At 38.8% G+C, this 27,222-nt stretch overlaps 3 protein-coding genes across 3 annotated transcripts; all 3 read left to right on the top strand.

The window, feature by feature from the left end:
• Positions 1–1,861: 1,861 nt before the first annotated feature.
• On the top strand, positions 1,862–5,217 carry LOC148729399 (methyltransferase-like protein 27). The gene is made up of 3 exons (XM_088725592.1): positions 1,862–2,744; positions 3,962–4,337; positions 4,946–5,217. Exons 1-3 carry the CDS (start codon positions 2,613–2,615, stop codon positions 5,119–5,121), a joined length of 684 nt encoding a protein of 227 aa, XP_088581718.1. The 5' UTR covers positions 1,862–2,612; the 3' UTR covers positions 5,122–5,217.
• A 1,454-nt stretch (positions 5,218–6,671) lies between these two features.
• On the top strand, positions 6,672–8,964 carry LOC148729398 (putative RING finger protein T02C1.1). The gene is made up of 3 exons (XM_088725145.1): positions 6,672–6,894; positions 8,647–8,710; positions 8,863–8,964. Exons 1-3 carry the CDS (start codon positions 6,725–6,727, stop codon positions 8,962–8,964), a joined length of 336 nt encoding a protein of 111 aa, XP_088581271.1. The 5' UTR covers positions 6,672–6,724.
• A 1,430-nt stretch (positions 8,965–10,394) lies between these two features.
• On the top strand, positions 10,395–26,945 carry LOC111347468 (uncharacterized). The gene is made up of 15 exons (XM_088763367.1): positions 10,395–10,836; positions 13,027–13,121; positions 13,262–13,342; positions 13,486–13,572; positions 14,904–14,990; positions 15,290–15,355; positions 15,930–16,037; positions 16,164–16,283; positions 17,793–17,897; positions 18,386–18,505; positions 18,671–18,775; positions 19,309–19,395; positions 20,221–20,307; positions 20,740–21,051; positions 26,040–26,945. Exons 1-15 carry the CDS (start codon positions 10,491–10,493, stop codon positions 26,226–26,228), a joined length of 1,995 nt encoding a protein of 664 aa, XP_088619493.1. The 5' UTR covers positions 10,395–10,490; the 3' UTR covers positions 26,229–26,945.
• The last annotated feature ends 277 nt before the right edge of the window (positions 26,946–27,222 follow it).

The raw sequence follows: 27,222 nt of genomic DNA, 5'->3' as shown, positions 1-27,222 counted from the left end.
CAAGTTCATGCCCCCCTAGAAACAGATACCTCCTTAAAAACTTCATAATCAAGTAACAACCTCCGAAATTGTGCATACCAGTCACATGACTAATATGGATAAGTAGTGTTGTTTTTATATCTCCAGTAGCAACCGTATTCCAGCTTTTATAGCCAGTAATCGTAAGTAAACGGTCAATCGTTGAAAATACCTGATGAGTGTGGTCATTTTCGACCATACGAAACAGAGCTGTCGTAATAAAACGATGAACTACCCCTGAAGTCTTGAACCAGTTCGTTATAATTATATATATTTAGCCTAGAGGGATTAAGCTCGGTGTCTGTGAAACAGTGCTCGATACAAATAGTAGAGCGGGTATAATGTGTGGAAGTCGGAAAAAAACAACTACAGATACATCCCTACAGACCTGTTCAGTGGTTGCCCACTCATCAGGGGATTTTAATGGCAGAATAATGCGATACCATCGCTTATATACTATACTAATTGCTAATTAACATGGTTTGTGCAGTGTGAAAAGTGTCAAGTCAGCTGTTGCGTAGGAGTGTTTTGTTTCTGTGTCGGCAGGAAGAGAAGAGTTCGTTACGCTTGTTGAGTGTTGATAGGTCTGGGTGGCAGATGATTAGGAATTTCTCTTTAAGGCATAGGTTGCATCGTTTACTTGAGCTGTTGTAGGGCAGGTGGGAAGATAGGATGGTTTGGCTTTACTGTTTAAGACCGATTTGTTGCGGCTGTCGGTGGTTTGCTTGAGGTTGGGCATACAACTATAGCTGATCTTTACTGTGTTGCGGTTGAAGATCTTGTGTAGCACATTGTCCTTGGGGAATTCCTCGTCGAGTATCCTTAGAAATGCACGTCCAATGTTGGTTTCTACAAATCGGTCTTAAACAGTAAAGCCAAACCAACCAAAGCATGGAACTGTAGAAACCCCGCTGAGTGTCCCATGGGTAGAAACTGCCTCAAGGAATCGGTTGTCTATCAAGCGACCGTAACAACCGAAGACAATAATCCCGCCAAGACCTATGTGGGCCTGACAGAAAACTCCTTCAAGATAAGATATGCCAACCACAAAGCTTCATTCAACCACTCTAGCAAAAGACACAGCACTGAACTAAGTAAACATATCTGGAACCTAAAAGACAAGAACAAAGATAACACGATTTCCTGGAAGATTCTAAAGCAGGCCGCTCCATACAGCCCTGTCTCAAATCGCTGTAACTTATGTCTCTGGGAGAAGTACTTTTTAATTTGCAAACCCGATTTAGCCTCTCTTAACAAACGAAATTAGCTGTTAGCCTCATGTAGACATGCTAAGAAATTCCTCCTGGCACCCAATGGCGTCCGTTTTTTATTTTTTTATTTATTTTTTATTTATTTCTAGCCCTTACTTTTAATGCACGCACGTCTGTGTTTATTCATTGCCACGCTTTAGTGTCTGTGTTCATATATTTATTTTATTTACTTATTTATTTCTAGCCCTTACCTTTATTGCGCGCGCGTAAGGCAGGGAACCCATATATGGTAGGTATCACGTTATTTCGAATCGGTAAACGTTATTTCAAATCAGTATAACGTTGTAAGTTCGCATTTGGCAATTTTATCCGACGAGTGCCACACAGGCTGTGTAGTACGAAACTAAATACTAATAAATGCCAAGCCAAATCTTCAGTTGACCACCCCGTTCTCAATTATAACACGCTCTAGTTCACTATTGAGCACTCTGAAAGCAGTTCTGCAGATCAACTTGTTATATATATATATATATATGTATATATATAGTAGCAAATGGACTACTCAAGTTACGCACATATGGATTTTAATGTAATCGCTCCCTCATTGTCGAGCACTGTCATGGATCCTACGTTGCCTATTTCGCTTATATATATATATATATATATATATATATATATATATATACATAACCAAAATAGCGGAATGAGATCATCATCTACTAAAAAGTGCTCGATAGCAGGGCTAGAGCTGTGGATAATTATACTTCAAGATCTAGGCTGCTTGAACTTTTACTGCAACTCTGAGTTTCATGCCTCTTGCGACGCAATCGTCAGGCAACTGCCAGAAATAATGGTTACAACCTACCGAAATTTAAAAGCCAGAACAATGTGTACATGCGCGCGCAATATACTACACGCGCTATCTTAACGTTACGTTCTTTAACAGGAATTTCCTGACATGTCTGCAACATGATGTCAGCTAATTTCTCTTGTTTAAGCTCGCCATTTGCGGTTTGCGAATGATAAAGTATTTCTCCCACAAACACAAATTGCATCTCTTAGCTACATTGGAATAAGAACTAGCTCGTTTCACCTTGCGCCACTTAATATTAAACTTAGTGTTCTTGTCCTTAAGCCTTCATATGTATTTACTAAGTTCAGTAGCATGCCTGTAACGTTATAATGTCTGGACATTAGCCTCGTCCTTTTCTTTTTTCGTTTTAATGCATCTAGACTTCATCTAGGCTCCATCTCGGTCGATAAAAACACCAATAAAGGAGTCGGCTAATATCCAGCCATCTTAAACTCGCGCTTGGTGAATAACCCATATGTCAGTCAATCTTTTCAGGTGCAGATCAAATAAAATATATCTGAGGTACAATTATGACGACCCCAGGAGAAGGAAGAGCAGGTTACGAGAAGTACTTCACTGGCACAGTGCATACTCTGAAGGTGACTTCAACGAAGGAGGACATTCAAGAAGTGTTTGATAAGTGGGCAGACTCTTATGAGAGGGTAAGTAAATTGCGATAATCATTGTAAATATGTGAGGTTCATGATTTTTGTACAACGATTCCCCTTGCCCGCCAAAGGGCATGAATGGGCAGTTGCTAACTCTCCAAAACCCCTTGTGAAATGCTTTGCATCTCTTGATGGACTTTCGTCAAGGAAAAGCAGTATTCTCAACCTATCAGAGCTACATCGAGGCCGGATAAGCCTATCAGGTTATGTACAGACTTTGCAATGGTTAGTGAGTGAGTCACGATAAAATTTACCTGATCCCTCCCTCCCTAAGGCTCTATAGAATTCTTATGACTCCCCCAGCCCACCCTCAGAACACTTGCTGGTCAAGGAGGCCGTGTGTAAAATTAACATATCGCTCATTAAATCATTTCACGGAATAGGTCCCTTAATTTTCCCTCAATATACATTAGGGGATGTCAATTGCGGCACTTCCAGAGGCAAGCTGTTCCATAACAACACTTCCGCTATTGGAAAGACTTCTTTTCTAAAATTCAGTGCGGGGTTGTGGAACAGCGAGCTTGTATTCATTCTCTCTAAGGTTATAACTAGTTAAATCGCATCGACGAACAGAACGCGAAGTCAGATATTTTGGAGCTGTGTTATTTACAATGCTATGCACTATTATTGCTTTACTAACTACGCACTGATGGACAAGTTTCGACCACATTAAATTTTGAAATAACTCACTGGTACTGCAGTCATAATTAGAGAAAGTTAGAACGCGAGTGGCGCGATTCTGCAATTTCTGCAATGAAGAAGAAAGGTTCTTAGAACAATTTCTCCATACAACATTACAGTAATCAAAGTTTAGCTGTACCAGTAAGTTGTCTACGTTAAGTAGAATCTTAAAAGGGAGAAAATACCTAATACGCTTAATCGCACTCATGCCAGAAGCAATCTACTGAGAGATTTCGTTGATATGAAACTCCCAAGAACGATTTCCATCGATGTGAACACCTAAGGATTTTGAAGTCGACATTTGTTTAATCGGAAACTGGTTGATTTCAATGACGGGATTCTTTTCTAGCGTTAACATATAGCCCCCCCCCCCCCCCCCCTTCATTCCCTTCATATGCTGTTGGTGACAACTGATTCCTCTCGGTTTCCTCTTAAAACCATGTGATCCCCTCAAAAATCTTCCAGTCTGCCTTTTACCCCTCTGAAGCATATGAATAATGAGTGGTGCCTAAACATGTTTGCAATTTTAGGAACTCTTTTCTGTCGGTTGTGTCAAACATAAACCCATGGTAGAAGTCTTCGACACCACAATTCAAGAGGCCATGCCTGACAAACCCAAATGTGAAGTTAAAATAATGGAAATGGGAGCTGGATCTGGACTGTTGGGACTTGAGCTTAATAAGAAAGGCTACACTAACTTGGACGCCCTTGACACCTCTCAAAAAATGTTGGATGAAGCCAAGAAGAAGGGTGTCTACACCAAATTCATTTGCAGCAATCTTACGGAGAATAGGACCCCTGGTATTCAATTTGGCGAATACAATGCTTTGATATTATCTGGGGTGGTGGCCCTAGTCTATATCAAACCACTGGCATTCCATGAGATGATGAGGGTTGTCAGCAATGGTGGGTGTCCTTTCTGCCTTTGCTTCCCTGATGACTTTAAAAGACCCACGTCGAATCATAACCTTGTGTGGGTAACGATAACATATAATAACAACACCACCACTAATAAAATCAACAGCAAAAACAAACTTCATTTACTCCGTAACATATTATTAGAACAATTTTTATAAATCTCGTTTTATGGTAAATGTGTAAGAGGCACTGGCACCCAAAATAACCACGGGCTTAACAGAAATTAGTGCTAGTATACATTTAGATATATATAATACATGTACGGTCAGTACACTACACATATTACATCACACCATGATATGCACATCCCAAACCCAAACATGTTAAATACGTACACCGTAATACACATTCTTGAGCAGAAATTGCAAAGAAACATCATCTGCCTATCGTTTTATTAATAATCATGCATAGAATCCTGTCTAAATTTAAATTTAAAAGAAGAGAGAGAAGAACACTTAATAATTTCATGAAGGCTACTCCATTTTTTATATCGGATAAAACGAACCGACGCAGCACCACAGTTTCTATACAAACCTTACACCCTCAACCAAATTTATTAGATTGCTTTTACACCACATTGCGTTTGTAATCAACAGGAGGTGTTATCTGTTTCGATGTTCTCACAAAAGACATTCCTGACTTCAGACCTGCTATGATAGAGCTGGAAAAGCGAGGCTTATGGACTCTTATCAAAGAGGAACAAGTACCACATTATAGTGCTTTACTAAAATCAACTCCTGTTTTTGCGTTCAAAGTCAACCACAAGGAATGATACGATGTTGATTGCTTTGTACTGTAGTGATGATCATTCCAATATCACGTAGTTGGTTTATAGAATTGTACCGAATAAAGACTACACGAACGTAAAACAGCACTTAAGGCGACTTTTCATCTCTTTTGCAAATTAATGACCCCAAACGCTTTTTTTTTATGGCTACACGGGTAACCCCCGCGTTCTTTACTTTTGTTAAGATACTAATATATCTACTGAGAGTCCATATTTAGGGACCCGCCGTAACCGCCTTGGAGGGGGGGGGGGGGGGTTGCCGGAGGATTTTGGTCGTGTAACAATAAAAACTTGCCCCGATCCCTCCCATTCAATTTTGTTTTAATTCCCCCCTTATACTAATCTTTGGACGACCGATCCCCCCTTCGTTCCAACAAAAAACCGTGGGACCTCCCAAGAATCCTGCCACCGCCCCCCCCCCCCTTTGCGATAAAAAATAACTTGTCCCTTATTATTGTCATTATTGTCCAATCGACCCTATTGCAGTGCGACAGTTACATTCATGAAAACTTCATAAAAACTGAAACCGCAGTACACACGTACGATTTTCATACATTCAAAATTCATTGATTTCTACACTTCTACGAGTTTAATTAATACGGACTAATATGATAACCAGATCCCAGTTGGCTAATGTTAGCTCAGTTCATAGAAGCACTGCACCGGTATCGCAGAGGTCATGGCTTTAAATCCCGTACGAGCCTGAATGTTTTTCAGGCCTTACTTTCACTACTACGTAAATAGGGTTTATTACTGCGAGGATCGCTTTCATACATTTCATAAAACTAATAATAATAACAATATCAATAACAATCTTAATAATAATAAAAATAAGACTCCTATGATAACATAAAACCTATGGCTCGAAGAAGAAAAAGCATGAAATCGTTATACCGCTGAGGCCTATCCGGCTGGTTCAGCGGAGCCACCAGACTTTGTAACCTTCTAAAATATAGTTTGTGAACGGCTGGATTGTTTGTTAAATATGGTGGTTAAGCTAAGGGCACCGGGGAAGGTGCTAGATAATGGGGAGGAGGGAGAATTGAGGGGAACTCGAGCACATTCGCCCTCTACTTACAACCTCTAGAAACTTTTCTTCCCCATCCTTTAAGAGAAGAGAGATTGGCTGATGGAGAATGCATTTTAGTGCTATGTAAGTTACTAGCTTCCCTTTTTTCCCGCCTGGTGCGAGGGCCATAAATCCGCCGTGCGGACGAACGAGAAAACGAAATAAGTAAGATATTGATTATATCTCTAAGTTCCAATAGAGGGGGGAGGCAGATTTTAGTTCAAACAGACTTTTGAAATAAGAGGGTCGTACAGTCAGTTACGGCCCTCTAACTTGACCAATCGAAGTGCATGTACTATTAATCTGAGGGACGCTTACGCTAATCATCGCAATTGATAAAAATATGAATTATGCGTGAAAATGTTTCCTTCAACCAAGTCCTTACGTGTCCCTCCTATGTAAACTAAACAGAGACTGAACAGAGTCGGCTAGGTGTAATGATGTTCCTATCCTGACATTAATTTGAGGTTTGCCGTCAATTCTGTCCAACCCGGGAATACATTTGATATTAGCGACAAAATGGCGGGGACTTCAAGAAATTGTATGGCTTCTGGCCTCGAAGAGGACTTTGTCCATAAAGTTGACGAAGACTTCTGTTGCTCAATTTGTCAACTGACCATGAGGGAGCCCGTTCAGAAGCATTGTGGTCATAGGTATTGTGAAGAATGCCTCAAACAGCATCTTAGAAGGTATGTTTCGAAAATATGGGTACGTTGTATTTTGAAGTGTCCTTCAGGGCTTTCGCTCGGCTTCAGTAAAGTGTAGTTTCCTCCGTGATTACGTTAGAAGTCTTCATTGAAGGAAATGTTCTTAGCAAACTTATTCATTGCCTTTAAATGCTGAGGGCTTGATGTGCCCAACCAACATGGTAACGTATTTTTCAATTCGTTCGTTGGGTAAACAAACAGCAAATTATCAGAGAACTGTAGCCAGTGTTTCTGAGAAACCGAGGTCACCTCTTGTAACAATTTTGCACAGGAATTTTTTATTACATTATACTTAATATTCCTACTGCTTTTCGTTGATTGATATTGAATTTACTCGCTCAAGAATTATTGGTAAATTTAGCGGAAAGCTTTAACACAGTCGAAACGCTTTAATGACCCCAAAAAAACTCAACATTTCATAAACAAAATCAGGTCATCATAATCGACTAGATCACATATAATCTAATTACGGCAACTATACCTGGGATTAATTAAACTCGACATCGTGCAGCTTTCGTTTACTTCCGCAGACAAAGAGTCCTTTTAGTTTCTTCACTAAGTACTGCTAAATATTAATCGAAAAAAGAAAGTTCGAATTGAGGAGACAAGTTCAGCCGAATTTAGACTGACGTGGATACAATGCGTCAATGAATGTAAATATTCACCGTATAATTCAAATGTTGGAAAGATTCAGAGCTCCAAATCAACTTTGCTTCGTTAGTAAATCACAATGTTTGTGTACCTTTTGATGCACCACATCAGTTTCTTAAAAAAATTGTCTCGTTAATCCTAATTAAAGGAAACACTAGTTGAAAGAAATCATCATGAACTCTTCTGCCCCAGACAAAGGGCATCATGGTGGGCCATCAGACCAATGACAAGGTCGATTTCACAGCTGATTTAACAGATAATTTGTAAATAATTCTTAAAATGATAGCTCGCATGTGTTGGTAGCACATTCCAAGAAGGAAGAAAACATTATTTTGTCATGGCACTTGCGTATAGCAAGATGAGAAAATTATTTTTCTTCCTCTTCTACACGCGGATTCGCCATTCATTTCTTGGCCACTCAAATCTCCTGCAAAACCGCAAGTTTCCAGGGCGATTGCGGTTAAGCCTTCACTTCCTTCAAATAGAATCAATACTAAGAGTTATTCCCCTTCGGCGATTATTTATTTTAGTATAATTGCCTAGGTGCTTTCGAATTCTGTTGCAATATTCATTTTGATGTTGAAACATTCTGTTTCAATTGTTTTGATTGCTCGTACTGAGATAAAGAGCCAGTTCCTGTTAGTTAGAGCTGGGTTGGTTCATTTAACTCAACGACACAAAATTTTTTCTTTTAAGAAGTGTTACTCCAAACTCATTAGCATCTTTTGTGCTCTTTGGAAGAGGATTTTGTTTATCGCTTTCATCACTTCCCTGGTAAAACTGACAAAACGCGAGATAGCCATTTTAAAATTTAACGCTGCTGTTATAATCACCTCGTGCGAGGTGATTATAGCATCTTTATTATACGTCTAGATTATGGCAAGATATGACGCAATCCTTGACCAATCAGAGCGCAGGCATCTCTATAATCCCCGGGGCAATTATAAAAGAACAACATACTTTATTGGCTTTCGGCTTCTTCGACCAGCTTGCGATTGAAAATTTACTTCGCGCCTTTTCAGAGCTTAAATCTCAGTATTTATAAAATAAATATCTTTCTTTTCTGTGCCTCAAACCATACAGGCAAGACATTGCTGGCCTCCATTGCACCTGTCCAGTGGATCGAGAGAATTTACCAGCTGACGGGGTAATACGACAAACAGAGGTCTTGTAGAAAGTCTATCAATATTCACGTTAGATTTTCTCTTTTTACATTATTTTCTCATTTGATGTTCCATGCTATTAGGAAATTTTCTTCGACAAAGCCACTGAAAGGAAGATTCTCTCGTTTATTATAAGATGCCCTTTTACAAAGGATGGGTGCCAATGGCGTGGAGAATTAAGGAACAAAAGGGTAAAATTGATCACTTTGCCTTTATTTTAACCAATAACACATTTTAATCTGTCGAAATCAAAATGTGTTTGATAGTTATGACCTATTGTGGATTATTAAAGGTGATTAAGTGCTTTTAACTTTGGTTTTATCAATAGACTCACTTAATATCTTGTCCCTTCGAAGACATTCCATGCACCAATAAAAATTTCCCAATATCTGTAAAAGGAAAGATTTTGATGAACACTTAATGGTTACTTGTTTATGGAGAGTCGTACAATACGTGCACTTCCAAGAGCCACACCCAATGGGTCAACTGAAGGTAAAATATTACAATATATCAACATCAAGGGGTCACTTCATAGCTGCGAGAGAAAAAGTGAACAAAATATTACGTACGCGGCAAAAGCGAAACAGGTTACTTTTACGTAGAAACGGCAAGGCGCAACCAGCAAACGTGAAAAAATGGCGGGAAAAACAAGGTCACATAATCACTCTTGCCGGTCACGTTTCACGTAAACGTGGTGCTAAATCTCTCTATTTTATCGCTAACTAGATAAACGACAAAATATGACCTTTTTCTTTTTTTAATACGGCCATACAGATGTAATTTGAATGTCGTGCGCGCTGATTTGCCAGCTGAAGCTATAACCAAGTACAAAATTAACAGTTGTTTGGTATATTGACTGCGATAAACAAGTTGTTTTGGTACCGAATAATACCCTTGTCGAAAAGGAAGCGAATCGGATAATCAATTTCTTTTTTCTACAGAAGCATGTTGATGAAATACGCAAAAAGTTCAGTTACCTTTCCCTTAAAGTGTGGGACTCTGGTCCCCAGAGAAAAGGTCAGGATCTAGCCTTCTCATAAATATATGTTATCTGTTTTCTCTAGGGTATAGTAGCGCGTAGCTTGGCGATTGTTTTTTTCTGTCAAAGTTCTAACTCCGTACCTTGAGGACCTCACTATTTTGTCTAAATCATTTAAATTTTAGCCTTACGTCTTGCTTAGATTTACTACATAGATTGGATGAATCCCGCGAGTTTCTATGGGTATTACTAGGTATGAAATAGACAAGTTTTAAAGTGAAAGGTCCTCTAAAAGTATATTTTATTCATAAAAATGACTGCCTCCTAGCTAATTGAAAAAAGAAAAACAAAGGAAATTTGAGACGAATATTTAACTAAGCTGTATGCAGACATACAAACAAAAGGAAGTAGATCAAGAATTTGAGACTGACTGCAATATTAAATGCATTTCTTACAGATTTCAAAGCATTCAATTATTGATTGTCCACAAACGATAGTCGAATGTCCCTTTGCTGAAATGGGCTGCAATACGAAGGTAATTATTTATGATATGTTTTCGAAATACAGTTTTCTTTTGAAAGACTGCAAAACAAATTACAATAGGGGTAATAGAGCATCACGAGCGCCCGCGTTACATAATACGTGGTTGGAATAATGTTAATATTGCTGCAAGGAATATTTCGAGCGTAAAATGGTTCAAGTAAAGCAAGTTTCTCAGAGCGCACTTATTACATGCCCTTTAAAAACAAAGTACCACTAAGGTTCGAAACTAAAAGCCTTCCGCGATGCAAGCTGACGGCAGACAGATTATTGTAAACCCAACTTTTCAAGACTGGGTTTTCGAGAATGAAAAATCTCCTCGGCCTTTACAAACCTCTATGAAAAGACAAATCACGTATCGTGGAGAGGAGGAGATTGGTCCAAAGGCAACTAGGAACGATCCTTGGAAACAAAGTGATTACCAAAGCAAAGTAGACTACGGTGGAGCGACATCTAACGGAGGATGCAGTCGACAAGGGGTGGTGATTTTCATGATCGTCCTATGCTTGGTGTCCATCGCTGCACTAGTGTTGATTCTTCTGATGTGGTTTGGGAAAATGGGAGAAGGATGTGGTTGTTCAACGAGCGGAGGTAAGTATGAGAATAAATATAGAATTCATGAAGGTGAATAGATTCAAAAGCTCATCGTGACATGTTCTGCATGTGTCGATGCAACTGGTGTTCATATGCTTGCCTATACCGGTCGCGCATTTAATTCGAGTTCAGTTCTTGCCTGTGCTGGTCCAGCACTCTTCCATTTGATCTCTAAAACCCTGAACCGTTGAATAACGGATTGGTTCGACCATGAGGTTATATCCTGAGGACTATTTTTACGCTCTTGTACTCACGACTAAAGTTTCAAAGCAACATTTGACGTTTTACATATTTATTTACAACTTTTGCTCGAAACAATCAGAAACAATGCAAAAAATTTCTCCATTTCCAGCACCTGCAATGCTCCATTTGTCCAATATTTATATCACCCATGTATCTTCATATCTGGGTTGAAAAGGTATGCTTTCAATGTTATAGCTTTCTATATTAAGTTTTTTTAATCAAGAAACACCATATAATGTTCAATTCTTTTTCAAGCAAATTGTAAGTTATAGAAAATGAAAATGAAAACTTATTATACATCTTTAAAATTTGTTGTTGTTGAAGGAAAAAGAATTTTCTTGATTGCGGTTAAGCTAATGACTGATCATGCGAATAGTTTGATAACGGGTCATAACTATTTCTGTGGTTACTATGTACTTTCGTGTCATCACTCTAGAAAACACTCATTTGAATTATATCATCCTACCAGCAAGTTTTCTGCTCTCGCCAAGCAACACTTTAATTAACATACGAGTTGTAAACAATTTGCCAATTGTGGCGACAATATTATTATGTTTTGTGTTTCGGTGTCCATTGTTTTGGGAAAGTTTTTGTTTTGTATATCCGTTTTTCAGCTGTCGAATATTTGAGAAATTCATTTCCCTCTATTTTATTTGTCGTTTTTTACTGCATGGGCCTGATAAAGAAACAGAAAGAGAGAAAAAGCTCGTATTAATATATATTTCCACGAGCTACCGAAGCAGCGAAAGTTCTATAAGGTTCGTGAGAGAGAAGGAATTCTCAGGAAAAGACTTCACATCAATTCTACAAGCTACGGAGGCGTTCGCTAAATAATAACCAATAATCGAAAAAAAGCATGAAGTAGAACTCAGATATAATTTTTACAATTCATGGAACGTTGCAGGTATTGTAATCGGTACTGTGATGTATGTTGTATCAGGGCGGTGACGCATTACTGACGTCACATAGATGACGTTTTGCCGGCTTTGCTAAACAAGGCGTTTTCGAGAGATATTTCTAGATTTAGCAAGTAATGACTCGGAAAATGCTAACCAATAGATGTTTACGAGCTAGAAAAGGAGTTGAGTTTGTTAAGCTACCTGAAAAATACGAGGACTTGAACAAACTATGAGCCACAATAAATTTCCTTGTTATGGGAATATATAACTGCACTTTTTCTCCATTTATACTCTCTTTTCGCTGGAAAAAAACACAAACAATTTTATCTTTATGGGGCTCAGGTATAGACCATAGGGTTTCCCAAAAAGTAATTGGCACATTAATGAAATGCTCTCATGCGACTTGTTTGCCAAATATTTTGTTTGTTTGTTTGTTTTGCAACGAGAAAGGAGAGTCAGACTGATGAAAGCGGGAATTTGAATATCTCGTTATGATTATAGTCATGAAGCTGATGTATACTCATTCAGGTTAATAATAATAATAATAATAATAATAATTTAATATTTATATTGCGCAAATTAACATGTGGATATGATTAAATGCGCATCACAACACTTTTCGGGGGAATTTGGCCGGACTGCATCAGCAGTTTGCAAACAATCGAAGGAAACTTATTGAAGATAACCCCTCCCCCCAATTCCCAGTAAACAGGCCAGACCACATCACAGTAATCTCGTGAGTGGGTTCTTTAACGTCCCCTGCCTAATCAAATTAACTAATTAATAGATGCAAGAGACGGGACCTACCGTTTATTCGTCCTTATCCGAGAAGACTAGAATGTCTATCCATTTCTTGATATTATAGAAAGGTAGCGCATTCTCCTCAGTTATTTTACGACCTTAAGTGTTGGTAGGGCCGGGGCTCGAACCATCGACCTCGACCTCCCGCACAACAATCCAGCGCTCTAACCAATTGAGCTAACCGGGAGGCGGTTAATGACACTAATCTTTCACTTGTCTTTCTGTCATCATCTCAATCTTAAAGCTCCTTCTGGCAGTCTCTCCACTGGCACACAAAAGGATATACTAACTAAGATAACAGCTCTTGAGAGGAACGTTACAGCCCTTCAGCAGGGTCTGGTAAGGAATAGAATGTTTGCATTCAGTGACTTTTGGCTTTGTTTTTGGTTGCGAAACATATTCCTTTTAAACGTTTTAAAGTCTTATTCTTTCTACGTGGCATGGAATAAAGCAATTTGCGTGTATCCACTGATTTGCAGGAAGACAAAGCGAATGAGCTCAAAGTTGTTCATTCTTCGCTTCGAGATCTTGAGGAAGAGTTGTTAAACTTAACAATAAAGGTAATATATGGCTATGCCCACAGTATTTTAATATCTCTCTTCCATTCCTTTTATTATATTTGCATGAACAGTTTTATTTCTGTTCGAAATGCTCGAGAGATTCAACGGGAACTTGGTTTACTTTTCTTTTGTCTTGACGTTAGCTAAACATCACCGAAGTAAACCTCCAGGAAAAAGATAACATGCTCCACGCTCTCCTCAAGAACACGACCTCCAGCATTCTTCATAAGGTAGTAAGACTCTGGGTTTCATGTTTTCTTTATATTGTGAGACACTTAGGATGAAAACTTTGTGATACTGTGTTGATGCTGAGTCTAACAGTGGTGGTTCAGTATTGCAAAACACTAATCATTAATTACAATTGATGACAGACTTGAGTAATTATAGTCGCTTATATACGACGCTGTCAGGAAAGGCGTGACAGGGTGACAGCGTGACTGTGTGACTCCATATATCGTCATTGTAATTACACTGCTGTCATTCCATCGCTGGGTGTGACCGCGTGACAACGTAACTTTTTCCCAACACAGCGTGACAGCGTGACTCCTCATGATGTCATTCCGAAAGCAGGTCACGCCTGATTCTCGTGGGTTTCGGTCTTTGTGCACTGCCATTGGTCGACAGTGACCATGTTTCCTCAAATACTTGCACCTGATTGGTTGGGCGGTATACAAGCGACAGTCACAATAATTACTGACTTGCAATGGCACAAGTTAAACGAGTTCAAACAAAGAGATTGTACAGTTTCATATGCTCGTAAATTTTACATCTCAACCAAAAGCAGCATGGCCAGAAAATTTCATACAAAGCCACACCTGATTGATTGGTGTTAGAAACTATTAGACATTGTCTCCTATTTAACAATTGGTTCATGCTTTAGCATGCACTATCGAGTTATGGAGCACGCGGGAAGTTTGGAGAGCACGAAAGAAGCGTAGGAGTTGCCCGAGGCGATAGCCAAGGGCAACTCTAGCTTCTTTCGTGCTCTCCAAACTTCCCACGTGCTCCATAACTCAATAGTGCACAGCTGAAAGCATGTACCGATTGTTTTAGAACATAGCCGGTGGAATTGTGCATCAAATCCGACGCGAAAAACGGACAACAATATCAGTTGAAGTGAATCGTGACGGCGCTGATGCCGAGTCTCCTTTTCCGTTGTTTTTCTCTTTTTCTGCCTCATTTAAGAACTCTAGCCCAAGGTAAAGGTCTAAACATTGTCTTCGTTTTCGGACTAGTAGGTCGAGTTTCTGTTTGTATCCATTATTGTTGCGAAATATATTATTTTTCCCCGCGCTAACAATGGCCGCTAGAGCTAAAAAAAAAATTTCTGGCGAAGCGATTTGCTGACGCTATCAGCGTGCACTATCGGGATTTTGAGCACGCTTCTGTATATTGAATTTGATTGCGTGGTTCTGCTAGCTATGTTCTAATTTTTTCTTAGCTCTTCAATTTTTATCTGCGTTTGTTTGTTTAGGACCGAGCTTCATATGGTCAAAGCTTACTAGGCTCTCCTTAGAATTATGACGATGCATCATATTCTATATTACTTCCTCAACTGTAGCTCAACATGACAGAAATTCAGCTTCAGATGAGCGACCAAGACTTAGCTTCCTCTTTGTCGAAAACAAGTGTAAATCTAACCACAAAGGTTTGTGCTTTCGTCTCAAAATGCGAACTAGACAACATCATACTCTCCACAGAAGTCTTCGCATTGGCACTCTACATACTGAAGAGGGCTCCCAACAAGTGAAACTTATTTATATCCGATATGATAAAGATAAACGCACATCTAACCTCTTACAAGGACCTTTTTCGTATGTCGTTTTCTGTCGGTACTGATGCAGCGATAAAGTAACATTTCAGTATACAACCAAGCATATTTATAATTCCGAGCAACTATCAAAATACTTTTTGCTTGCTAGATTTTGCATGTGTACGATTTTATAGATTCTTGATTCAGAGCAGAGGCTACAATATACCATTGAAAATTCAAGCCGAATCCTGAATGACAAGGTAAACTAGTTTTAGGTCCATTATATTCCAGATTTTTCTCCTTCCCAGCATATCCCCTTCCTTGTGTCAAAATTGATAATGATAATATGAGGAAAAATCGAGTTTTAGCCTCGCTTATACTGTAAACCTCAGTGTCTCTATTAACTATTCTGGATTGGTCTATGTAATACACGAAGGTATGAAGTAGTGTCTTCTGGCATGTAATGATATGTACAAGCAAAGCAGAAGCCATATATCCACGGATAGAGTAACTACTAGATTAATCTAGACATGTGTTTTCCCGATGTACCAGGATAATGTTAGATTTTATAAGAGTGAGTAGATTAATCGAGATTGATCCAACACGGATACACCATACGTCAGTGAATTAATTTAAGTAGTACCTAACTAATATCTTGGAGGCCCAGGTTCGAATCCCGTCGAAGCCTTCATTTTATAAGGCTTCCTTTTTGTACTTGCTTAAATTATAGCACGCTTGCGAAGATCATTCTCACATTTGAAGACTAGAATATTGTCAACAATGCAACAAGTCTGCACTCATCTCCATTAACCATTAAATTTTTTTTATTTTCAGATAGATTCAGTAAACGACGATCTTAACTTGACACGAAACCAGCTAACAGCCTCTGACCACGACATAAGAAATGAACTTGGAGTGCTTAACACAACCCTAATTTTGAAGGTATTTATTACACTTATTACTTATATGAAGCCTTCCAATTTCAACATTTTCGTCAAAAGCTGAGCGTTTCGCTGTGCGATCACCTCTTTAAAATCATTTATTCAGGTATGGTTTTTTTCTTCACAGATAACAACAGATTTCCAGGTATTAAGAACAGATCTTAACACAACGAGAACTTTTCTAGAGGATGCAGACACTGAGTTGCAGAAATCTTTGAAAGCTCAAAACTCAACTTTGACCGCGAGGGTTAGTGGCAATTGCTTTATTTGATATTTATAACATCTTGTTTAAACAACAACAAACATATGAAACATATGTGTGAACTGCGGTTATGAGACGTATATGAGCACGATCCTTCGCAGTAAAGCACTATTTGAGCAATAGTGAAAATCAGACCTGAAAAAAAAAATTTCAGGCCTGTACGGGATTCAAACCACTGACCTCTGCGATACTAGTCCAGCGCTCTACCAATTGAGCTAACAAGCCAACTGGGAGCAGGCCATCAAATTAATTCGACATAAACCCGTAGATGATAAATCAAACAACAACAAACATATGAAACATATGTGTGAACTGCGGTTATGAGACGTATATGAGCACGATCCTTCACAGTAAAGCACTATTTGAGCAATAGTGAAAATCAGACCTGAGTAGAGCGCTGCACTAGTATCGCAGAGGTCAGTGGTTCGAATCCCGTACAGGCATGAAATTTTTTTTTCAGGTCTGATTTTCACACTTACATAAAAAACGAACTAGAGACTGTCAACACAACTTTAGATTTGAAGGTATTAATTTATAACACTATTTATATCGAGGCATACTCTTCTTTGAAAAAAGGCTCACTTATGAGCACGAACTTTGTTAAAGGCACAGTTATGAGCTGATTCAAGCAAATAATAATTGATGGCTACCTACTATAATTCTGGAGATCTGTCCGACCGGATAATGAGGAGAAGAAGAAGGAAAAACTACATTTTGTAACCACGCTTATTGCCATCTCTAATCTGATTGGCAAAACTTGCCTGGTATATCTCACGCCACCAACACTGAACTATCACGTGAGTATCATGCCTCGACATATGTAAATTACATTCAGAAGCTTATCACTTGAGAGCCTCTACCACTGAGCTATAGGAGGACCCCGGTAGCTTAGGCCGTTAACTAGTTCAATGGTGACAAACTTCCAGCATATTGCTGGTGTGGATATTTATCAATAGGAGTGTCTTTTTTTTTCAAGTATGCCTGTATCATTTGATGAATAACATCATCTTTCACTTAAAAATAAACAGGCTTAAACATGTTCATCTTCAGTTGCATTTTATTCTTAGTAATATATCACTTAAGTAGATATTTTCTCTTACAGATAACAACCGATTTTCAAGTATTAAGAATGGATCTTAACTCAACACGAAACAATTTAGAAGATGCAGACGCAGAGTTACAGAAATCGTTGACCGCTCAGAACGAAAGTTTTACCACAAGGGTCAGTATCAATTCTTTATTTGATATCTATGAAGAAACTGTTTAATTTATGTATGTGGGCAATTACCGAGCCCAGAAATCAAATTGACGTGTTGCGTGCAATAGGGCCTTGATTTTATCACCCTACTAGATGTTGGTTGAAAAAATGAAAACAAACATACATACATATAAACAGAAGTGCTATGTCTTAAGATCTTGAATCGAAAATCGTGCATACGTCACCATGAAAAATGCAGTTTTGTTTTTACTGTAACTCCTACTCTAATATTTCAGATAGATAATTTGGACAAAACAGCAGACCAGCTATCATCGAGCCTGGCCACAACACAAAGCAACCTGAAAAAGCTGAATGATACACAGATCAACAATACACTGGAGGTAGTTCAGGTTAAATGTACTAGTGTTTTATAGAAGATCTTAAAAAGCCGAATATACGACCGCCACGCTAGTTGACAAGACGTTGGCTAAAGTGTTTAAGAGGAAAGTTTTGGCTCTGATTGCCTCTTCCCCCGGAAATACATTCTCTATCACAGGTTGTGGATATGGTTGATCAAAAAGTACTAGAACATTCTCCCATCTATAGGCCAAGCAATTTTCAAGATTTTTTAATGCGAAGATAATAGCACTGATTTGCAGTTATACAAGACAATCCTTGACGGTACAGTCATAATTTTAGAGGGGAGCAGTGCTTTTATTTTGATCAAATTTTGAAAATACATTTCGCAATTAAGAATCTAAGAAATAAATGAATCTAAGAAATAAAGTGTAATTTAGCTTCCTAAACAAATTCCAAATCGAGAAGTATGGGAACCATTAGTTTTAATGAAACTGCTTGATTAAAATTACTTATTGGACATTCTCTATAGATTCAAAGTCACCTGTTGTCCATGGAAGCACGTTTGAATTCCACCGAGGAAGATCTAAAATCTTCCATTGGCAACTTACAAAACAAAGTTGAAGAACTCAATACAAGTTTTGCAGGCAAGGTGAGGAACGTAGAGAATGGAAAATGGAAAATGGAAAAATATTAATAAAGTAGCTTATGTTAAGAAACTAAATTGAATAAATAACACCTCGAATGCCTGGATCTAAAATAGCGTATGCACTAACCAAAAAAAAATCTCAAATCTTGGTTTCATCATTATCATTAGTTCAACAGCTTTAGCCAATCCATTACTGCAGTCCACGCGCAGTCTAATGAAACAAAAGAAAGCTTCAACAGTTTCAGGATCAACACTGAAAATTCTATTACATCGGTAAGCTTACTTTTATTTACGTACTTTTATAATTTGTGCCAATGCATCAGGTTCTAGTTGTAGATGATGGTGGTAGCGATGATAAAAGTGTGATGAATTGAAGAAACTGACAATGCGAAATCATAAAAGATATCAGGAAGAGTACTTGAGGTAGAAATGATGGTAGCTGCTTTTATAGTGGAAAAGTTATTGATCTCTTGTTATCGATGAAGAAAGCGTAGATAACATGGACTAAATAACGATTTGTTAGAAAAAAGGAGTCTAAAGTTTTCTTGGGTTTCTCATACTTTCTCGTTAACTTAATTTCAAGCAAATTAAAGGAAGGGTGGCGTTATGTATTCAATAAGCGTAAGACCCTGAAATAATTTAATTATGAATCATATATGGCATGGGCCCTAATTAATACAGTATTAATTTGTGCAAATGGACGTCAAACATCCTAGTTTGAGAATACTTCATAACAGATGGTGGCAAAGGAAAAACCTGAATTAGAAATTTAAATCTGTTCATATTAAATTGAGCTTTCACCGTAGGTGAATAACGGCCTCAGTAACTTAGAGAAAACAGTGAACTCAACGAAAGACGAGTTATCGTCAGGGATAGCAAGTACAGACCTTATGGTAAGAGAAAGTGATATACTTTGCAATTTAAAGATACAAAGAAATGATTAATTTCATAAGCCGACATTCAGTCAGCTACCTTTAAAACATGATTAGTTGTATATAATTTTGGAGACAATGAGTAATTCCTATGTAAGCAGTTTTTGAGAGGGCGATGAGAGTACTCCAAAATCACTTGAGCTTGATGTAACCATTAGCTCGATTCATGTACTTGAACGAACAATAATTAGACAACTAAAACGAACCACGATAGTCAGTTTACGGGCTAAAGACTAACCCTAAGGGATATAGAAATACCGTTTATATTTGCGTCCCAGTGAATCGAATATTTTTTGGAACAATTTTTTTTATGTAAAGATGAAACAATTTTTAGTGTAATAGAAAAAATCCGAGCCCCAGATGGGACTTGAACCCACGACCCTCCGTGATCTAGTCGGATGCTCTAACCACTGAGCTACTGGAGACTCTATGGTGAGCAAGGGTCAATTTCTGGGCCTCGACTGGAACCGCATCGCGCGGCTACACAGCCAAGTATTGGTAAGCACATGTGAAAACTCACTAACAGCATCACCCTGTCACATTAAGGCATATCAAGATGCGGCCAACCAACCTCCAAAGTGAGCATGTAAAGATGAAACAATTTTTAGTGTAATAGAAAATTTTTTTTTATATTGTTTTAACCTCTACTGAATCCTAATTCAGTCAACCATACTCGTACAGTGCCGTGTAATCCATAAAATGCCGCCAAACTCCCACAACTCATTATTGAAATTTGGAAGATTGTATTCTCATTGCGCTTATAACCTGATTCGTTATGTTCAACAGCTCAACAGCACCACTGAAAGACTTGATCAAGAAGACGTCAGCATAATATCACTAATTAAAGACATCAACGTAACATTGTCTGTTAAGGTATTAGAAATTGTCAAAGTAATTTGTTTTCATGAAAGAGTCTTTTGTGCGTGGCAGCAACTCTTGCTGCAACTTTTTGATTGATTTTCCTGTTGTTAATTCTATTTCTTCTGCTTTTTGCATTTTTTTAATTTTTTCTTCTTGTTTCAGTTTTTTTCTTGCTTGTTTTGGATTTTTTGTTTGCTTGATCATATGTTTTTTATTCACCTCTGGAATCTTCCATTCTACTTTTGACATTCATTCTCGAACTTAGAAAGAAAACGGTAAAATAGAAAAGGGAAACAAACACTCGCGCACTTTGCAAGAAATGATGAGAAATACACAATGACAACATGACTCCAGAAGTCTATACTGTTATCCATACAGCAATACACATCCAGGAGTTGAAGAAGCTGAAAAAGTACGGACCGAATTAATGATGTTATCTTCCAGGTAGAGAATGTTACTAAGCTTCAAGGCCCCGTCGGACCACGTGGTTTTAATGGTTCTCAGGGACCGGTTGGACCAGCCGGACCTCAAGGGCTCAATGGAACACAGGGTCCCCAGGGGGTGATAGGTCCACAAGGTTTTAATGGATCACAAGGGTCACCGGGATCAGATGGACTCCAAGGAGCCCCAGGCCCCCCCGGAGCAGGAAACTTTTCGCAGTGTGAGCTCATGACAAGCACAGAAACAGGATCCCAGACTGCTTTCCAAAGCAACACTCTTCCAGCTTCAACGAAAGTCATCATAACTGAACCAAGTGTAAGTAAATAGGGCACGACAATGAAAAAAGAATAGTTAAAAAATCTCATTACCTATATTTCAAAAACGTGATATTGAATTTAATTCGATTGTAACATCCAATATTACTGTGAGTAAGACAGGAAGAGCAACAGAAACACAATGGGTAGAATTGTAGATAGATGCAAAGTTTCAATAATTTTAGTAGCAGAAGCTGAAATCTTATCAAACAATAGTGCTTTTTAAACGAGAATACGTAATATCCAGGAAGAAACACGCAACAGGCACCATGTGTTCACCCTTCCCAGCATTCTGTTTTATACGCTATACCTCAAGTGCAAATAAAGAGAAGTATGCTCACAGGTAGCCCAAGCTCACTACTAGAAAAGCGGACGTGACCCTTACAGTGTTGCGCAACGTTTTATACTTATAAAGGTTTGTATCGGATGTTATCGGTTTGCCTTAAAAGAGAGAAAAAAATGTCTTGTTTTGAAATAAAATGGACTTACCTTATTGCCTTGTTGTTTTCTTTGTTGATTCCTAGCGTCTCAGGCCATTTTGAAACGTTTTCGGCGAGTTAGCGCTATGTTGGTGTTCAACTGCTAAAAGAAAGACAAGGCCGGAAACCTATTTTAGAAGTGTCCGTCGCCCGAAGCGAATAATTCCGCCAAAAAGTTACCACCAGTCTCGATTCCTCCAGAAAATCAAAGCAGAGATGTTGATTTTCCATTTCCATTCACTCGATTCTCAATTTCTCCCACAGATCTTTCACTAGCGATGCTTTTATCTCCATATCGATCCGCTTTCCAATTTCGAATTTGTCTCGTTGAAACAGTTGTGGGCTCGCTCGCCGATCGCACAGTATGTCGGCTAACAAAAATAAGCCGGCGAGGGTAGCCAGCGGCCTGCAGTCGACAAACAAACCAGTTAGCTCTTCGGCTTTGGAGAGGAAGAGCTTGTTTGTAAAGGGGCTGACTACTCCGTTTCTCTCAAGTTTTCTCTTTTTGCATTGCCGAACCGAATTTTGCAGTTTTTTGCAATTGGTGCAAGAATCACCTAAACTGGAGATTATTAAACATTTAGCAGAAAATGCTCTCCTTTCCGAATTGTTTGCTGAACTTGTCAAATCAGCGGAGTAATTGCCACTTTCATGGGGAAGCATAGTATGTAGTAAAGGCTGATAGTTTCTAAAGAAACTGTTTGGGGCTGCGTCGGTGGGGGCAACGAAATAATTTGAACATATCAACAAAGTTGAAATGGTAAATTGGCCACCGTTACGATTATAAAAGCTGACGTTTCGAGCGTTAGCCCTTCGTAGGAGCGAACAGGGGAATTGTGGGTTGTGTTTGCTTTTCAAGGCAGAAAAAGGAGCTACTTGATTGGTGGGAACATGGCAACGAGAAAAACACGAATAAATTAGTGGAATGGAAAGCGTTCGTTGATACCTGTGGGATTTAGACTGCCGGTTTGAAAGATGAGCGTTTGTTCGAGAGTTTTCCGGCTTCCCGTGCTACCTAAGCGTAAGGAAAGACCGCAGATTGCCATGTGTTGCTTAGAATGGTTGGGTTAATTAAAATGTCTAGTGACTGGTTTCGATGTGTCCTTGTCATTCCTCTCCACGTCGCGAAGGTGTTCTCGGAATCGGTCACCTAGTCTTCTGCCTGTTTCGCGATGTAAATCTTTTTGCAATAAGTGCAAGTTATGCAATCATAGATTACATTGGCGGAGGTGCACGTGAAGTGATCGGGGATCAAACAACGTGAAGTGATCGTTTGGGTCCCGATATTTTCTCAGTGTTGTGAATGAAAGGACGACACGTTTTGCATCACGCACGAGCGCATTTAAAAGTGCCTGGTTGGTCATTAGTCTGAAAAGAAGTTATGACCAAAAAATTGCCTGTTTTTGTCGCGTTTGAATAAAATGAGTGGAGGCTGCGAAAAGATAGTGCTTCAAAACGATCCTCTGGATCGTGGATTTAACTGAATGATGGATTTAACTGAGTGGTTATGAGGGTGAAACGTGAGAGTGAATGGAATGCGGTCGGAATCTTCCTTTTGTGACGTTTGTAGTGCTGAATGTCGATCACTAAGTTGGGCGCGGTGGTAACCCGCTTGAACGATAGAATCAGGATAACCACGTTTATCGAAAAACTGGCACATTGACTCTGATTTGTGGTGGAAATCAGAGTCATCACTACATAAACGACGAAGTCTTAGAAACTGAGAAAAAGGAATGGAATTCTTAACGTGAGATGGATGCGAAGACGAATACAACAAGTAATTATGCGAGTCTGTAGGTTTGTAATACACACTAGTGCATAAACCATTGTCTTCAATTGAAACTTTGATGTCTAAGAAGGATAAAGAATTGTCAGAAATTTCCCAGGTATATTTCAGAGCCGGGTGAAAAGAATTGACTGCGGTTATGAATTGAGTCAGCTCCACTCTGATAGAGGAGGTGGCGCCGATACAGTCGTCGATGTAGCGACCGTACAGTTCAGGTTTGGAGCCGTTATATTGGCTGAAAAATTGATGTTCGACAAAACCTACAAAAAGATTGGCATAGCTAGGTCCCATTTTAGTACCCATGGCTACACCATAGGTTTGTTTGAAAAAGTTGTCCCCGAATGAAAAACAATTGAGTGTGAGCACTAGTTCGGCTAAGCGTAGTAGTGTTTCAGATTTAGGTTCCTTAACAGTACATTGATCAAAAAAATGTTTAAGGGCCAGAAGACCTTCGCCATTAGGAATGACAGTGTAAAGAGACGTAATAATGAAAGTGGCAATTACTCCGCTGATTTGACAAGTTCAGCAAACAATTCGGAAAGGAGAGCATTTTCTGCTAAATGTTTAATAATCTGTGAGAGGAATTGGGAATCGAGTGAATGGAAATGGAACTGCAACATCTCTGCTTTGATTTTCTGGAGGAATCGAGACGGGTGGTAATCTTTTGGCGGAATTATCCGCTTCGGGCGACGGACACTTCTAAAATAGGTTTCCGGCCTTGTCTTTCTTTTAGCAGTTGAACACCAACATAGCGCTAACTCGCCGAAAACGTTTCAAAATGGCCTGAGACGCTAGGAAGCAACAAAGAAAACAACAAGGCAATAAGGTAAGTCCATTTTATTTCAAAACAAGACATTTTTTTCTCTCTTTTAAGGCAAACCGATAACATCCCATACAAACCTTTTTAAATATAAAACGTTCCGCAACACTGTAAGAGTCACGTCCGCTTTTCTAGTAGTGAGCTTGGGCTGCCAGTGGTATGCTTTGCAGAATCGCATCATTGAATACAATCTTGCCTTCTGATCGGTTAACGAAGCGAGGTATTTAGCGTGGAATTGCGAGTTGAAAACGAGGCTAAGTGAAATTGTTTCGCATCTACGGGGCCGACCATTTAACTTTTGAGGGGGGGGGGAGGGTGGGTGATTTCTGGTCATCAAGAAACTTTTTTTCTAGCAATCTGCTGGGCAGGATATTATTTTTCTGTTCTAAATGCTCTTTTTTTCTGTTACATTTGGGCTGCATGCAATTTTTTTCTTCCAACAAGCGCTTGCAGGAAATTTGTTTTCAAAATCACCCACCCCCCCCGCTCAAAAGTTAAATGGTCGGCCCCTAAGCACAACAACTATCGTCAAATTGTTACAAAGTTTGGTTTCTAAGTCAAATTAAAATGTTTTCAAAACCATTGTAACCTAAAGGGCGAAAACAAAAAAAGCGTTTTCAAAGTAAGCCTGAGTTTCTTCCTTGTTTTGAACTGAACTTCAAATTCTTGGAGAGGCATGAAAAACCTCTTTCGCTCGAGACAACCCGAAAGCGAGAAAATCCTGTGAACGCGGCCCAGAAAAAACAATCTCCGAGCTAACAGGTCACGCCAACCCGGGTTCAATATCCATCTATAGCCATAATCTTTTAGAAAAGCAACAAAATATGTCAAGCAAGTCGGCTGGGTTTTCAGTCGTACCACTACGACTGTCAAAGCTGCCAACGCCAGCGACGGTCCACGCACGAAAGCTTTGAGAGAAAATTATGTCAACAGTCTTGCACTTCCATCAGTATTTGGCAATAACACAACATCAATGAATAATGGCATTGATGATCTAGCAGCAAGAGTTCTAGGTGGATTGTTCACCAATGTATCGTTCAACAACTCTCCAGTGAATATATCCATCAACTTTAAAATTAATTTCAGTCGAATGCTCATCCCAACGAATCAGCCAATGGCATTCGCCTGTAGTGAATTTCTACAAATAAAAGGATTAAAGTTTTTGTACTTTCATGAAACACTTCTTTGTTTTTAAAGGGATGAAGTATCGATCAATACACGTATTTACACTTCAAGGCACTTTTATTAATCGCGATGTTATTGCACGTGAAATCAGTGCTTTCGCTTGCACACTTCATTTCTCTCAGTTTGCCACCAAAGAGGTAAAAGGTGTAAATTATTTTCCTTCTCGAGCAAATTATTTGGAATTTTGAAAAAATATGTTAACGATAAACGGCTTGTAAGCTCAGTGAAATACCACTATTATCCCTAAATAGTGTGAGGCTTGTTTAAAAAGTTCGAAAATTAATGTAAAATCATGCACGAGGTACAAATAAAATCATGGGTCGAAGGTTCAAACGTGTACGACTATAAACCTTGCTTTCTATTCGCTAACGTAATGGCACTTCTGACAGTTGGCTTTAAAATGGCTTTCTAGAGCGCGCGCTCGGGACAAAAACAAACGATAATATTGTCCATTTAATTTCTTGTTTTCTTATTTTCCTTCAGTTATGCGTTCAAGGAAAATTCATCACCTGACTCGTGAATTCCGCGTTAAATTGCACTTGAAAACCGATCTCGCACTCATCGCTTCGCGATTCGTGCGATATCGATTTTCGCGTGCAATTTAACGCGGAATTCCCTCGTCAGGTAGTGAATTTTGCGTTAAAGTTCTCTGAACAACATACAGCAAGACATAATTTAGAATTGGTTTTGTTTTATCTTCCTTTTTTTACATTATGCAGGATAAAAGAATAGTTGGTGTCACGTGCTCAACAGACTTCGCCCAATTGTATGTCTTGGAAGCTCAGACCAACCCATCCACAAACGAGCAAGTGTACCGTTGTGAGTGCTATGGAAATCAGGAAACCCTTGGGAAAATCATTAGTATTCAATGCACAATGCATTATTGGCTATGTCCCCTAATAACGTAGAGATGGCGCGCCAACCATGTGTAAAAAAGACTTTGCGCTGAACTTCAGGTTGGGGTCAGGCGATACGAACTATAAGTACGAAAAAGATGCAAAATTTAATTGTAGATCTCTGATTTCGGATAGATAGGGAACAAGTGTTCTTGTTTTCTTGTATGTTTTGTATTAAAACCGAGACGTCATCACCACATTCTTGTGCAACGCTTTACATTGAATTAGCTGACATTTCAAGAGAAACTTTGTCATTAGACATTCAAAAATAGCATAACGTTAGACTGTGGAGCGGTTGAGAAGACTGCCATAGTGTCAGCCGTAGCTAGGATGCTGCAAGAGAATTTGAATAAATTTGACATCTAAAACATTGGGTGTCCATCAATCACTGGGAAAACTGATCTTCTTACTTATTTACGGAGAGACGTTGTTACATTCTCACCCGCTGTTCGTCTCACTTAGGAGAAAACTTTTGTAAATTTAATTATACAGTGGGCGCATTCAAACGAATCCACCTTTCACAGACTTAATTTTAGCAGTGCATATTTTTAATCACTCTTGTGTCCGCAGACCGAATTAGTCTAGCCGCTCAGTCCTGTGACCATCGTAAATTGTGCTCTACGTTTCTGTTATTTGCAAACTTATAAAGACGTTATGTGAAAAGTGAGCTATCACTTTATAGCTGAAGAAGTGCTTTTTTTTCCCCGAATAAACGCTTGCAATTGATAATCCGGTCTCTTCATGATGATAAATGAAAATGAAAGAAGAGTGCAGATTAAGAAATGGTAGGGAGGCACATATTTCTCCCAAACATCAAACAAGGGCTTTAAAATCTTAAAACCAAAGTCTTAACATCAATTCTTCGCACTGTCTTGCAAACTTTGTAGTTAAAAACTTGGCGATAAATCCAAAAATATCTACGGCATTCGATTGTTGAATATTTTTCTTTCATTTTATTACATTTTGTGAGTGATTTGGAAAGGGTTAAAAAGCTTTATCACCGTAT

The sequence above is a fragment of the Stylophora pistillata genome, chromosome 6 (genome assembly GCF_964205215.1).
Source record: "Stylophora pistillata chromosome 6, jaStyPist1.2, whole genome shotgun sequence".
NCBI classification, from domain to species: Eukaryota; Metazoa; Cnidaria; class Anthozoa; order Scleractinia; family Pocilloporidae; genus Stylophora; species Stylophora pistillata.
This window is presented reverse-complemented; position numbering and strand designations above follow the sequence as displayed.

Bases quoted from the DNA above. Each gene is read 5' to 3' on its own strand.
- LOC148729398 (XM_088725145.1), top strand. From the start codon at position 6,725: ATGGCGGGGACTTCAAGAAATTGTATGGCTTCTGGCCTCGAAGAGGAC. The intron at 6,895-8,646 runs GTATGTTTCGAA...CAAACCATACAG, and splicing joins CTCAAACAGCATCTTAGAAG to GCAAGACATTGCTGGCCTCC. The intron at 8,711-8,862 runs GTAATACGACAA...GTTTATTATAAG, and splicing joins AGAATTTACCAGCTGACGGG to ATGCCCTTTTACAAAGGATG.
- LOC148729399 (XM_088725592.1), top strand. From the start codon at position 2,613: ATGACGACCCCAGGAGAAGGAAGAGCAGGTTACGAGAAGTACTTCACT. The intron at 2,745-3,961 runs GTAAGTAAATTG...TTGCAATTTTAG, and splicing joins GGGCAGACTCTTATGAGAGG to GAACTCTTTTCTGTCGGTTG. The intron at 4,338-4,945 runs GTGGGTGTCCTT...TGTAATCAACAG, and splicing joins GATGAGGGTTGTCAGCAATG to GAGGTGTTATCTGTTTCGAT.
- LOC111347468 (XM_088763367.1), top strand. From the start codon at position 10,491: ATGCAAGCTGACGGCAGACAGATTATTGTAAACCCAACTTTTCAAGAC. The intron at 13,122-13,261 runs GTAAGGAATAGA...ACTGATTTGCAG, and splicing joins CAGCCCTTCAGCAGGGTCTG to GAAGACAAAGCGAATGAGCT. The intron at 18,776-19,308 runs GTAAGCTTACTT...CTTTCACCGTAG, and splicing joins CTGAAAATTCTATTACATCG to GTGAATAACGGCCTCAGTAA.